The sequence below is a fragment of the Oryctolagus cuniculus genome, chromosome 18, assembly GCF_964237555.1.
Source record: "Oryctolagus cuniculus chromosome 18, mOryCun1.1, whole genome shotgun sequence".
Taxonomy (NCBI): Eukaryota; Metazoa; Chordata; class Mammalia; order Lagomorpha; family Leporidae; genus Oryctolagus; species Oryctolagus cuniculus.
Window position 1 is genome coordinate 55,243,407 of NC_091449.1, and position 13,531 is coordinate 55,256,937.

General features: G+C 44.7%; 1 protein-coding gene across 1 annotated transcript in view; it reads left to right on the top strand.

Annotated features, from left to right (window-relative positions):
- The first annotated feature begins 123 nt into the window (after positions 1-123).
- The window catches only part of PKD1L3 (polycystin 1 like 3, transient receptor potential channel interacting), an 81,954-nt gene continuing 68,546 nt past the window's right edge, over positions 124-13,531 (top strand). Inside the window, 2 exon segments of the mRNA XM_051846978.2 lie at positions 124-1,261; positions 2,797-2,910. Of these exon segments, the coding sequence (XP_051702938.2) occupies positions 982-1,261; positions 2,797-2,910 (394 nt within the window). The 5' untranslated portion in view covers positions 124-981.

Sequence of the window (13,531 nt, forward strand, 5' to 3'; positions counted from 1 at the left end):
CCCAAGGAGAGCGAGTTCTGTCGCATAAATGATGGGTGTGTCCCAGGTGCAGACCAACAGGCGTGCCGTACGAACAAAGGCTTTTCAAAGAAAGAAAGAAAAAACAGGCCTGAGTCCTGTAACGCACAAGCAGCAGTCAAAGGGATCCGCGCAGTCACGATCCAGAGCCGTGTTTGTCGCCGTTTACTTCAGCAGAGGCTGGACCTTGTGGGTTTTCAGTCTTGTTTGTATTTATATTCATTCTGTAAATATTTTTGCTTTTGTGATTGTGTAATTGCTCCAGGACAGGGTTCATGCGTGGTTTTGTACATATTTATGAAACAGAATCCAGTCACTTAAATCAGTTCTGGGCAGGGCAGGTATGCAGGGTGAACATGTGTAGAGGTCCGGGTACAGCATGAGGACGGTGGTAATTACACCATCATCTCCCTGGGGCTCGGGCTGTACCCACAGGTGCTCCGGCGCTAGACAGGAAACAAAGCACTTAGATGAAGGATACAAGCATTTCCTTCTTCAGTGCGGCAATCCCGTTGTTTACTTTAAATATACACAATGAAGCTTCTTTTTAGAAACTCATTCCTAGTAGTCGGTAAGAATGTTTTCTTTTTTAAAATAAATACACATACCAACTTTTTTTTAGCGATTCAGAGGTAAGTATTCAGTATCCTCTACCCCCTTAAGCCCTAGACTCGGTGCTGGGATTGGTCTTTATTTGCTAAAGCCGTAGCCAGTTGATAGACACACAGGGTGGTGTAAAGGGGCAGTGTTGTATTGATCTCTGCTGTTTGCCTTCAGCTTACCGGAAAACGCCATCTGGGTCCTCAGGACAAAACAGAGCAGAGCCTTTTGTGTCCGTGGCACATTATTCCCTGTTCATAGGAGAATAATACTGCTAAGTGAGACGAGCCCGTGAAGACGGATATTTAAGGAGCAGGCAGCTGCTGTGTCCCCACAAGTTCTCGCTCACGGTGCACAGAGAAAATGTTCTCCCTAGGCAGAGGCTGGCTCTGGCTCTGCATCAGAACAGCTGTGCTTCTGGGGAATCCCCTAAATGCCCCGGGGCAGCAGGGGAAAAGGCACTGTTACCAGCTCCACAGATTACAGTACTCCCTCCCAGAAGCAGAGAAGCACTGCCATGACCGTGGGGGCCACCTCCTTAACCCCTGGAACCAGGCAGTTCAGGGCTTCATCCAGAAATCTCTGGAAGAAGGGACGACGTGGTGGATTGGGCAAAAGAGACGGCTTGAAAGAAAACACTCCGGTAAGGCTCCAGGGTTTAACATTGTGAAGGAAGCTTCCTCGAGTTTTGTTAGGACACAGGGGAAGGAAAGCAAACTTAATCTTCGTGCTTTTGTGCACAGAAAAATAAGTCACTTTGTCATCACCCTCATTCCTCTGCAGGATTTTCTTCTTGTTGCCATAGCTTTTGATTAGAAGGAAAGGGGAGGAGATTTTTCCCAGAGCCTGTCTAAATTTGTTACTAAAAGCATTGGATAAGATTATAAAGAGGAAGGATTTTTTTTTTTAATTTTTTATGGGGCCAGCGCCGTGGCTCACTTGGTTAATCCTCCACCTGCGGCACCAGCATCCCGTCGGGGCGCCGGGTTCTAGTCCCAGCTGCTCCTCTTCCTCTCCAGCTCTCTGCTGTGGCCCAGGAAGGCAGTGGAGGATGGGCCAAGTGCTTGGGCCCTGTACCCGCATGGGAGACCAGGAGGAAGCTCCTGGCTCCTGGCTCCTGGCTTCAGATCAGTGCAGCACCGGTCGTGGTGGCCATTTAGGGAGTGAACCAACGGAAGGAAGACCTTTCTCCCTGTTTCTCTCACTGTCTATAACTCTACCTGTCAAATTTTAAAAAAATTTATTTATGAGAGATCTTCTATCTGCTTGTTCAGTTTCCAAATGCCTGCAACAAGGGCCGGACCAGGCCAAAGCACGGAGCCAGTAACTGAATCCAGGTCTCCTACGTGGGTGGCAGGAACCCAAGTGTTTGACCCACTGGCTGCTGCCTCCCTAGGTCTTCATTGGCAGGAAGCTGGAGGCCAGAGCCAGGGATCAAATCGAAGCACTCTGATGTGGGGTGCAGATGCCTTAGCCATTTGACCAAACACCACCCCAAAGAAGGAAACCTCGTATGTTCTTTTTTCTTGGTATCTGTATCTTTATTATTACATTTCTTCATGCAGAAACAAGAAAGAAATTAGATAGCTATAACCTCTCCTACATAGAAGTAGTGGAAATCTTGTACTGTGGTCTTAGATTTTCGAGAGAAAAATCCAAGGCATGGTTATCATCGAGATGAAGTTAATATTTGTGATGAAGAACACTTAATAAGGTGGGGGGTCCTAAATTTCCACCTGATGGAAGATGACCAAAGCTGCTTTCCATATTTGCCTTTTGAAAGTGTGTCTGGGCCGGTGCCGCGGCTCACCAGGCTAATCCTCCGCCTTGCAGCGCCGGCACACCGGGTTCTAGTCCCAGTCGGGGCACTGGATTCTGTCCCGGTTGCCCCTCTTCCAGGCCAGCTCTCTGCTGTGGCCTGGGAGTGCAGTGGAGGATGGCCCAAGTGCTTGGGCCCTGCACCCCATGGGAGACCAGGAGAAGCACCTGGCTCCTGCCTTCGGATAGGTGTGGTGCGCTGGCTGCGGCGGCCATTGGAGGGTGAACCAACGGCAAAGGAAGACCTTTCTCTCTGTCTCTCTCTCTCACTGTCCACTCTGCCTGTCAAAAAAATAAAAAATAAATAAATAAATAAAAAAGTGTGTCTGGGGTATGAGGCTCATCGGTCTCTTTCAGCAGATGTCATCAGCCAACTGCCACATTTCAGCTGCACTCTCGTGTCCAGGAACGCCGGTCAGACCACGACACAAGAGGACTCGTGCTCCAACAAACATTTTTTCATTTGCCAGACTGGTGAGTGATGCAGCTCCATGCTGTTCAAGACCCCGGATGTTAAAACTCATCCTAACGTGAGAGAGGAATAAATGGCCTGTGGGTGACAGATGTGGGGCGGACCCAGGGCTGCTGGTTCTCGCGACGTTGACGTGAGAGGGAGCCTTTGTGTGTTTGGAGAGACTTCCTCGTGTACCCCTCTCTAGGACTTGGCAGAGAGCCTGGTGGTCCCCCTGGTGTCTTGACGTGGGTAGAGTCAGAGACATTGAACAAGTAACCCTCACCTGGGGCATGCGCACCCCCAATCCATTCAGGGAAGAATGGGGAAGCAGCAGGAATGAGAATATGGCACAGGGAGGTGCCGAGGTTTGCCGTTGGTCAGAGGTTTGCTTCCTCAGGGCCAAGGGGTGTGGGTGGGGAAGTGTGCACCTGATGTTTTTGTTCCTGTCTTTAAATCGAGCATGGTTCTGGGTGGAGGTTTCCGCTTTCATCCTTACAAGAGGGTGTTCATTCTTAGCTCCAGGAGTGCTCAGAGCCCCATGATGGCTCAGGTTATCTAGGTAAAAGTCTGTTCCACTTTTTAAAAAAACACAAATACAGTGCTTGCTTCGGCAGCACGTATACTAAACACACAAATGTATTCTGATGCAAATGTGAAGCATGCTGGGCTGTGTTGCAGTTTTCCTCTGTTCCGGGAAAGACCCCTTCTTGGAATAGGAGTGTTGAGGGTCCCAGCGACTCAGCGTGGTGGGCATCCAGCCTCGCACCTCTCATCGTGCACGGTTTCTTGTGGTCCTTTGTGCTATTTTGCTGTGATAGTGTGCATTCCCCAGGAGGCCAGGGTTGTGTCATCTCTGTGGAAGACAAGTGGTTGTCCATTACACCTGCCAGCAGTTTCCCTAGTGCCAGACGCCTCGCAGATGCACACCATTCTGGTCATTCTAGGAGGTCAGTCAGTACAAGCTGTCTCCAGGATTGGAATAGCAACTTCTGAAGTGGCCTAATTCATGATACCACCTATTTTTCATTCTCTAAGCTAGGTTTCTTATTTTATTACTTTTTAACACTTTATCAAATAAATAAATCTTTTTAAAAGAGTTACAGAGAGAGAAGGAGAGGCAGAAGCAGAGAGGTCTTTCATCTGCTGGTTCACTCCCCAGTTGGCCGCAACGGCCGGAGCTGTGCTGATCTGAAGCCAGGAGCCAGGAGCTTCTTCCGGGTCTCCCATGTGGGTGCAGGGGCCCAAGTACTTGGGCCATCTTCTACTGTTTTCCCAGGCCATAGCAGAGAGCTGGATTGGAAGTGGAGCTGCCAGGACTCGAACTGGTGCCCATATGGGATGCTTGCACTGCAGGCAATGGCTTTATCCACTACGCCACAGCGCCAGCCCCCTTATTACTTTGTTTGATAGGCAGAGAGAAGTCTTCAATCCACTGGCTCATTCCCCAAAAGCCTTAGGCTAAGCCAAAGCCAGGAGCCTGCAGCTCAATCCAGGTCTTCCAAGTGAGTGGGAGGGACCCAAGTAATTGAGCCATCAACCACTTCCTCCTTGGGTCTACATTAGCAGGGAACTGGAATCATGGAGCCAGAGACGGGCATCAAATCCAGGCACTGTGATACAGCACATGGGCATCCTAACCAGGGTCTTAATTCACCAGGCTAAGACCTTAAATCACTCTAGTTCATTAGTTCCCTGAATTAAACATGCGTCCTAGCAGTTGCACTCCTGGGCGTTTACTGGAGAGAAATGAGAACCTACGTTTACACGACATGGGCGTGAATGCTTCCAGCAGCTTTACTCGTCATAGCGCAGAACTGGACCAACTGAATGTCCTCGACAGATGACCAGTTGTGGTGCCTCTATGCCATGGAGCACACCTCGGCGTGAAAGGGAACAAGCCAGTGATATTCGCATCACCTTTGTCTCCAGTTACACGGAGGAACATACTGCACAGATTGCATTCATTTAATATTCTTCAGATGACAAAATTGTAGGAAAGGAGAGCAGGTTTGCAGTTGGCGAGGTCTAGGAAGGAAGTAGGCATGGCCATGAGAGGGCAACATCAGGGATATTAGTCCTCATGGGGGAATCTCCTTATCTTGAACCTATCAGTGTTAATGTCCTGGCTGTCCCATAGTTACACAAGATGTCACCCTTGGGGAACTGGATAAGAGAGCATGGTATCTCTCTGCATGATTTTTTTCAAAGAACAATTTATCTATTTATTTATTTGAAAGGGAGAGTTAGAGAGAGAGGGAGAGACAGAGATCATCCACACACTGGCTCACTCCCCAGATGGCTGCATTTCCAGGGCTGGGCCAGGCTGTAGCCAGGAGCAGAGAACTCCTTCTGGGTCGCTGACATAGGTGGCACTTGGGACATCTTCCTCTGCTTTCCAAGGCCATCAACGGAGGTGGATCAGAGGTGGAGCAGCCAGAACAAGAACCGCTGCACATATGGGATGCCAGTGCTGCAGGTGGCTGCTTAGCTCACTCTGCCACAATGCTGGCCGCTCTTTTATTTTCCCAGAAACCTTTTATTTAAGGAACACGAACTTCACGCATTTCATAAATACAACTTTAGGAATAGTGATTCTTCCCACCATACCTGCCCTCCCACCCACACTCCCACCTTTCTCCTCCTATCTCTCCTATTCCCATTTTTTTTTTTTTTTTTTTTTTGACAGGCAGAGGAGTGAACAGTGAGAGGGAGACAGAGAAAAAGGTCTTCCTTTTCCATTGGTTCACCCCGCAATGGCCGCCACAGCCTGTGTGCTGAGCCCGGCACACCGCGCTGATCCAAAGCCAGGAGCCAGGTGCTTCTCCTGGTCTCCCATGGGGTGCAGGGCCCAAGCACTTGGGCCATCCTCCACTGCACTCCCGAGCCACAGCAGAGAGCTGGACTGGAAGAGGAGCAACCGGGACAGAATCCGGCACCCCGACCAGGACTAGAACCCAGTGAGCTGGCGCCGCAGGTGGAAGATTAGCCTATTGAGCTGTGGCGCCGACCAGTATTCCCATTCTTATTTTTTCTAAGATCTATTTTCAATTAACTTTATACACATATAATTAACTCTATACTAAGTAAAGGGTTCAACAAATAGTGTGAAAAAAAAAAAAAACTGTTCCTCAATAGTGGAGACAAGGACTGTTCAAAGCAATTGTATCTTAAAGTGTTAATTTCACTTCTATAGATTACCTTTTAGGTGCTCTATTAGTTATCACAGCTCAGGGAGAACACATGGTATTTGTCCTTTTGGGACTGGTTTATTTCATTAAGTATGTAGATTTCCGGTTCCATCCATTTTGTTGCAAATAACTGGATTTCTTTTTATTTTTTTTTACTGCAGTGTAGTATTCCATGGTGTACATATCCCATAATTTCTTTATCTAGTCTTCAGTTCATGTGCGTTTGGGCTGATTCTATATGTTGGCTATTATGAATTGAGCTGCAATAAACAATAAAAAATAACTTTTTCATATGCTGATTTCTTTTCCCTTGGGTAAATTCCCTGAAGTGGGATGGTTGAGTCATACGATAGGTCTATATTCAAATTTCTGAGGAATCTCCATACTGTCTTCCACAGTGGCTGTACCAGTCCACATTTCCACCAACAGTGGATTAAGGTACCTTTTCCTTACATCCTCATCAGCATTTATTCTTTGTTTATTTCTGTATGAAAGACATTCTAACTGGGGTGAGGTGAAACCTCATTGTGGTTTTGATTTGCATTTCCCTGACGGCTAATGATCCTGAGCATTTTTTTATATGTCTGTTGCCATTTGGATTTCCTCTTTTGAAAAATGCCTGTTTAAGTCCTTTGACCATTTCTTAACTGGGTTGTTTTGTTGTTGGTGAGTTTCTTTATCTCTTTATATATTCTGGTTGTTAATCCTTTATCAGTTGCATAGTTTGCAGATACTTTCTCTCATTATATCAGTTGCCTCTCACTTTGCTGAGTGTTTCTTTCGCAGAGCGAAAGCTTCTCAATTTGAGGTAATCTCATTTGTCAATCTTGGATTCGACTGTCTATGCCTCTGGGGTCTTTTCCGAGAAGTCTTTGCCTATGCCAATGTTTTGCAGGGTTTTTCAATGTTCTTAATAATCTGGTGATATCAGATCATAGACTTAGGTCTTCGATTCATTTTGAGTGTATTTTTGAGTAAGCTGTATGGTAGGAGTCTTGCTTTTATACTTCAGTGTGTGAAGATCCAGTTTTCCCAGCACCATTTGTTGACGAGGCTGTCCTTGCTCCAGAAATTGATTGTAGCTCGTTGTCAAATATAAGTTGGCTATAGATGCATGGGTTGATTTCTAGAATTTCGAATCTGTTCCATTGGTCTACCAATCTGTTTTTGTGCTAGTACTAGACTGTTTAGATTACAGCTTCCCTGTAGTATGTCTTAAAATCTGGTATTGTGATACCTCCACCTTTGTTTTTGTTGTATAAGGTTGCTTTAGCTATTCAAGGTCTCCTGTGTTTCCTTATAAATGTCAGCATTTTTTCTAGATCTGAGAAGAACGTCCCTGGTATTTTGACTGGTATTGCATTGAATCTGTAAATTGCTTTTGGTAGTATGGACATTTTGATGACATTGATTCTTCTAATCCATGAACATGGAAAATTTTGCCAATTTTTGTGTCTTCTGTTTCTTTCCTTAATGTTTTAGAATTCTCATCATAGAGTTCTTTCACCTCCTTGATTAAATTTATTCCAAGGCATTTAATTTTTTTGCATCTATTGTGAATGGTATTGATCTTAGAAGGTCTTTCTTGGGCTGGCACCGCAGCTCACTTGGCTAACCCTCTGCCTACGGTGCCAGCACCCCAGGTTCTAGTCCCGGTTGGGGCGCCAGTTCTGTCCAGGTTGCTCCTCTTCCAGTCCAGTTCTCTGCTGTGGCCTGAGAATGGCCCAAGTGCTTGGGCCCTGCACCCCATGGGAGACCAGGAGGAAGCACCTGGCTCCTGGCTTCAGATCGGTGCAGTGCACTGGCCACAGCACGCTGGCTGTAGCGGCCATTTGGGGGGTGAACCAATGGAAAAGGAAGACCTTTCTCTCTGTCTCTCTCTCTCACTGTCTAACTTTGCCTGTCAAAAAAAAAATTCTTTCTCAGCCATGGTATTGTTAGTGTATACAAAGGCTATTGATTTTTGTGTGTTGATTCTATATCCTGACATTTTACGAATTCTTTTATTAGTTGTAATAGCCCATAGTGGAGTCTTTTGGATCCCCTATCTATAGAAGCATGTCATCTGCAAATAGGGATAGTTTTGTTTCCATCTTCTCAATTTGTATTTCTTTTTCTTGTCTAATGGCTCTGGATAAAACTTCCAAGACTATATTGAATAGCAATGGTGAGACTGTGCATCCCCGTCTGATTCTGGATCTCAGTGGGAATGCTTCCAACTTTTCCCCATTCAATAGGATGCTGGCTGTGGGTTTGTTAAATTGCCCTGATTATGTTGAGGAATATTCCTTCTATACCCAATTTGCTTAGAGTTTTCATTAAGAAAAGTGTTGTATTTTATCAAATGCTTTCTCCGCATCTACTGAGATAAATATATGGGTTTTGTTCTTCAATTTTTTAATGTGATGTATTATACTGATTTACTTGTAAATATTGCACCATCTTTGCATACCAGGGATAAATCCCACTTAGTCCAGGTGAATGACCTTTCTGATGTGTTGTTGGATTCGATTGGCTAGTATTTTATTGAGAATTTTTGCATCTATGTTCATCAGGGAAATTGGTCTGTAGTTCTCTATGTTGCATCTTTTTCAGGTTTATGAATTAAGGTGATGCTGGTTTCATAGAAGGAGTTTGGGAGGATTCCCTCCCTTTCAATTGTTTTGAATAGTTTAAGAAGAATTAGAGTTAGTTCTTCTTTAAATGTCTGGTAGAATTCAGCAGTGAAGCCATCCAGTCCTAGGCTTTTCTTTGTTTGGAGGGTCTTTATTATTGATTCAATTTTAATCTTGGTTATTTGTCTCTTTAGATTGTCTTCATGACTAAATTTAAGTTGATTTTATGTGTCTAGGAATCTATCCATTTCTTCTATATTTCCCGATTTGTTGGCATACAGCTCTTTGTAATAATTTCTTCTTCTTCTTTTTTTTTTTTTTTTTTTGACAGGCAGAGTGGACAGTAAGAGAGAGAGAGACAGAGAGAAAGGTCTTGCTTTTACCATTGGTTCACCCTCCAATGGCCTCTGCAGCTGGCGCGCTGTGGCCAGCGCACTGTGCTGATCCGAAGCCAGGAGCCAGGTGCTTCCTCCCGGTCTCCCATACAGGTGCAAGGCCCAAGGACCTGGGCCATCCTCCACTGCACTCCCGGGCCACAGCAGAGAGCTGGCCTGGAAGAGGGGCAACCGGGACAGAATCCAGCGCCCTGACCAGGACTTGAACTTGGTGTGCCGGCGTCGCAGGCAGAGGATTAGCCTAGTGAGCCGCGGCGCCAACCTCTTTGTAGTAATTTCTGATGATTCTTTTTATTACGATGGTGTCTGTTATATTTCCTTTTTCATCTCTAATTTTATTGACTTAGGTCTTCTCCATCTTTTTTTGGTTAGCTGGGTCAATGGTGTGTCAATTTCATTTATTCTTTCAAAAAACCACCTCTTCATTTCACTGAATTTTTTTTTTGTATTGGATCCAATTTTGTTCTCTAATTTTAATTATTTTCTCCTAATTTTAGGTTTGATTTGCCATTGGTTTTATAGGTCCTTGAGTTGCATTGATAGCTTATTTATTCAGTGTCTTTTCTATTTTTTGATGTAGGCTCCTATTGCTATAAATTTTCCTCTTAACACTGCTTTTGCTATATCCCATAAATTTTGATGTGTTGTATTATTGTCTTCACTCATTTCTAGAAACTTTTTATCTCTTTTTATTTCTTCAATGACCCACTATTCACTCAGGAACAAGTTGTTCTGTCTCCTTGTGTTTGTGTGTATTCTAGAGATTCTTGAGTTGTTGACTTTCAGCTTCATTCCACTATAGTCCGAGAAGATGCATGGTGTGATTTTGATTTTTTTTAATTTTCTGAGACTTGCTTTATGGCCTAGCATGTGGTCCATCCTAGGCAAAGTTCCATGCACTGGTGAGAAGAATGTGTATTCTGCAACTGTAGGATGAAAAGTTCTGTGGAACTTTTTTTTATGTCAGTTAACTCTGTAGTTTCCTTGCTGATTTTCTGTCTGGTTAATCTGTCCATTACTGAAAGTTGGGTATTAAAATCCCCCATTACTATTGTATGAGAGTCTATGTCTACCTTTAGATCCATTAAAATTTCTTCTGAATATCCTTGTGCCCTGTAATTAGGTACGTATGTTTATAATAATCATATCTTCCTATTGAATTGCTCTCTTAATCATTACATAGTGCACTTCTTTCTCTCTTAACAGTTTTTGTGTTAAAGTCTATTTTGTCTGATATTAGAATAGCTACACCAGCACTTTTTTGGTTTCTGTTAGCATGGAATATCTTTGTCCATTCTTTCACTTTCAGTCTGTTGGTATCTTTGTTGGTGAGATGTTTCTTGTAGGCAACAAATAGCTGAGTTTTATTTTTCAATCCATTCAGCCAATCTGTATCTTTTAACTGGAGAGTTGAAACCCTTTGCATTCAAGGTGACTGTTGACAGGTAATGACTTTGCCCTGCCATTTTTTTCCCCATAAATATTCCTATTGTTTACTTTGGATTTCCTTTGTAGTTTTACTTGGAGATTTTCTGGCTTCACCTTCTTTCATAGTAATGACTATGTTTCTGTGTGTATCACATCCTTAAGCATCTTTTGTATGGCTGGATGAGTGGTGACAAGTTCTTTCTATTTGTTATGGAAGGTCTTTATTTCACCTTGATTCATAAATGAGAGCTTTGCAGGGTGCAGTATTCTGGATTGACAGTTTTTTTCTCCTAAGACTTGAGATATATTTCACCATTCTCTCCTAGCCTGTAGAGTTACTGATGAGAAGTCAGCTGTGAGTCTAATTGGAGATCCCTTGAAAGTAATCTAGCATTTCTCTTGTGTACATTTTGGATTCTCTTCTTTGTATTTTACTGTGGAGAATTTTACTACAATGTGTCATGGTGAAGATCTTCTCTGGTCATGTCTATTGGGAGTTCTATGTGCTTCCTGTACTTGGATGTCTCTTTTTCCAAATTGGGAAAGTTTTCCGTAATTATTTCACTAAAAAGGCCTTCTAATCCATTCTCTTTCCATGCCTTCGGGAACTCCTAAGACCTGTATGTTGGGTGCTTTGATAGTATCTTATAAGTCTTCAATACTGTTTTTTAGTTTCAAATTCTTCTTTCTTTTTTGGTCTGACTGTAAAATTTCCAGAGATTTGTCTTCTAGCTTGAATATTCTTTATTCTGCCTCACCTAGTATGTTGTTAAGGCATTCCACCGCATTTTTATTTGGTCTATTGAATTCTTCATTTCCAATATCTCATTTTGATTTAACTTTAAATTCTCAATTTCATGGGAAAATTTTTCACTCATGTCATGTATAGATTTCCTTAATTCATGGATTTGCTTCTGACTACTTCTAAGTAATCCCACGATCAATTTTTTGAATTCTGTTTCTGGCATTTCTTCAGTCTCTTCATCTTCACATTCTAGTGTTGAAGTGTTGTGTTCCTTTGGGGACGTCATGTTGTCTTCCTTATTGTCATTTCTTGAATTTCCACATTTATTTTTAGACATCTGTAGGGATATGGAGACTTCCACAAATTGCCAGTGCAGATGCAGAAAACTGTAATTGATGTGGAGAGCAAGTCGGCAGAAATGCATCCCCATCTGCCCTCTGTCCCAGGAACCCACTTCCAGGACTATTCCAGAATTACACCGAGAAAATACAGAAAAACACAGGCGCTGTGGCTCTCTTTGTGATAGCAAAAGAGTGAAAACAATCCACATGCCACAAACTGATTACAAAGAGAAATGAGGAAGATCCTTATGCACAGCAAAGGAGTCCTCTCCTGGTTATTTTTATCTGAATGAAGAAACAAGCTGAAACACCATGTGCCACATAAGTATCTATGATGGGGGCTGGCACTGTGGCATGGCGGTTTGAGTCCTGGCTGTTCTGCCTCCTATCCGGCTCCTAGTTAATACGTCTGGGAAAGTGGCAGAGCATGACCCAAGTGCTTGGGCCCCTGCCACCCACGTGGGAGACCCAGATGGAGTTCCGGGCTCCTGAGTTCAGCCTGGCCCGGTCCTGGCTGTTGTGGCCATTTGAGAGTGAACCAGCAGGTGGAAGATTGTTTCTCTCTCTCTCTCTCTCTTTCCCTCCCTCCCTCCCTCCCTCCCTCTCTCCCTCTACCCACCCCCCACAGCCTTCAAGTAAAGAAATACATCTTTACAAAATATGTGTGAGAGTACCTTAAAAAGTTTAGGGGGTGGAATTAAAAAGTTGAAATCTGTGCAGAGCTTTGTTCATATGCCCATTTTCCATGAACATTTGAAGACCCTCACAGAGTCACACACTTGGACATACACATCCACGTGCGGAAATGTTACAGAATAAGCAAAAACTGATGAAGATAGTTACCTGTGGGGGAGCTGGGATGGAATAGGGCATCAAGGATAAAGATGGAACTTAGACCTTTCTTTTTTTTTTTTTTTTGACAGGCAGAGTGGACAGTGAGAGAGAGAGACAGAGAGAAAGGTCTTCCTTTGCCATTGGTTCACCCTCCAATGGCCGCTGCGGCTGGCGCGCTGCGGCCAGCGCACCACGCTGATCCAATGGCAGGAGCCAGGAGCCAGGTGCTTTTCCTGGTCTCCCATGGGGTGCAGGGCCCAAGGACCTGGGCCATCCTCCCCTGCCTTCCCGGGCCACAGCAGAGAGCTGGCCTGGAAGAGGGGCAACCGGGACAGAATCCGGCGCCCCGACCGGGACTAGAACCCGGTGTGCCGGCGCCGCTAGGCAGAGGATTAGCCTAGTGAGCCGCGGCGCTGGCCCTAGACCTTTCTGAATCTGTGTTTCTTTTGTTTTATGGTTTTTAAAAAATTAAAAGTTTTTTTTAAAAAAAAGATTTATTTATTTGAAAGGCAGAGTTACAAAGAGGGAGAGATGGAGAGGTCTTCCATCTGCTGGTTCACTCTCCAAATGGCTGGGCCAGGCTGAAGCCAGGAGCCTGGAACTCCAATCGGATCTACCACATGGGTGCAGGGGCCCAAGTGCTTGGGCCATCTTCCACTGCTTTCCCAGGTGCATCAGTAGGTAACTGGATCAGAAGTGGAGTGGTATAGCCAGGACTCAAAACAACACCCATATGGGATGCCAGCATCACAGGTGGAGGTTTAACCCACCATGCCACAGGGCCTGCGCCAGCTTTTTAATTTTGAAAAAACTTCCTTTTTTAATAAATATTTTTATTTATTTATTTATTTGAGAGGTAGAGTTACAGGCAGTGAGAGGAAGAGACAGAGAGGTCTTCCTTCCGCTGGTTCACTCCCCAGATGGCTGCAATGGCCGGAGTTGTGCCAATCCGAAGCCAGGAGCCAGGTGCTTCTTCCTGGTCTCCCACGCGGGTGCAGGGGCCCAAGCACTTGGGCCATCCTCCACTGCACTCCCAGGCCACAGCAGAGAGCTGGATTGGAAGAGGGGCAGCCAAGACTAGAACCGGCACCCATA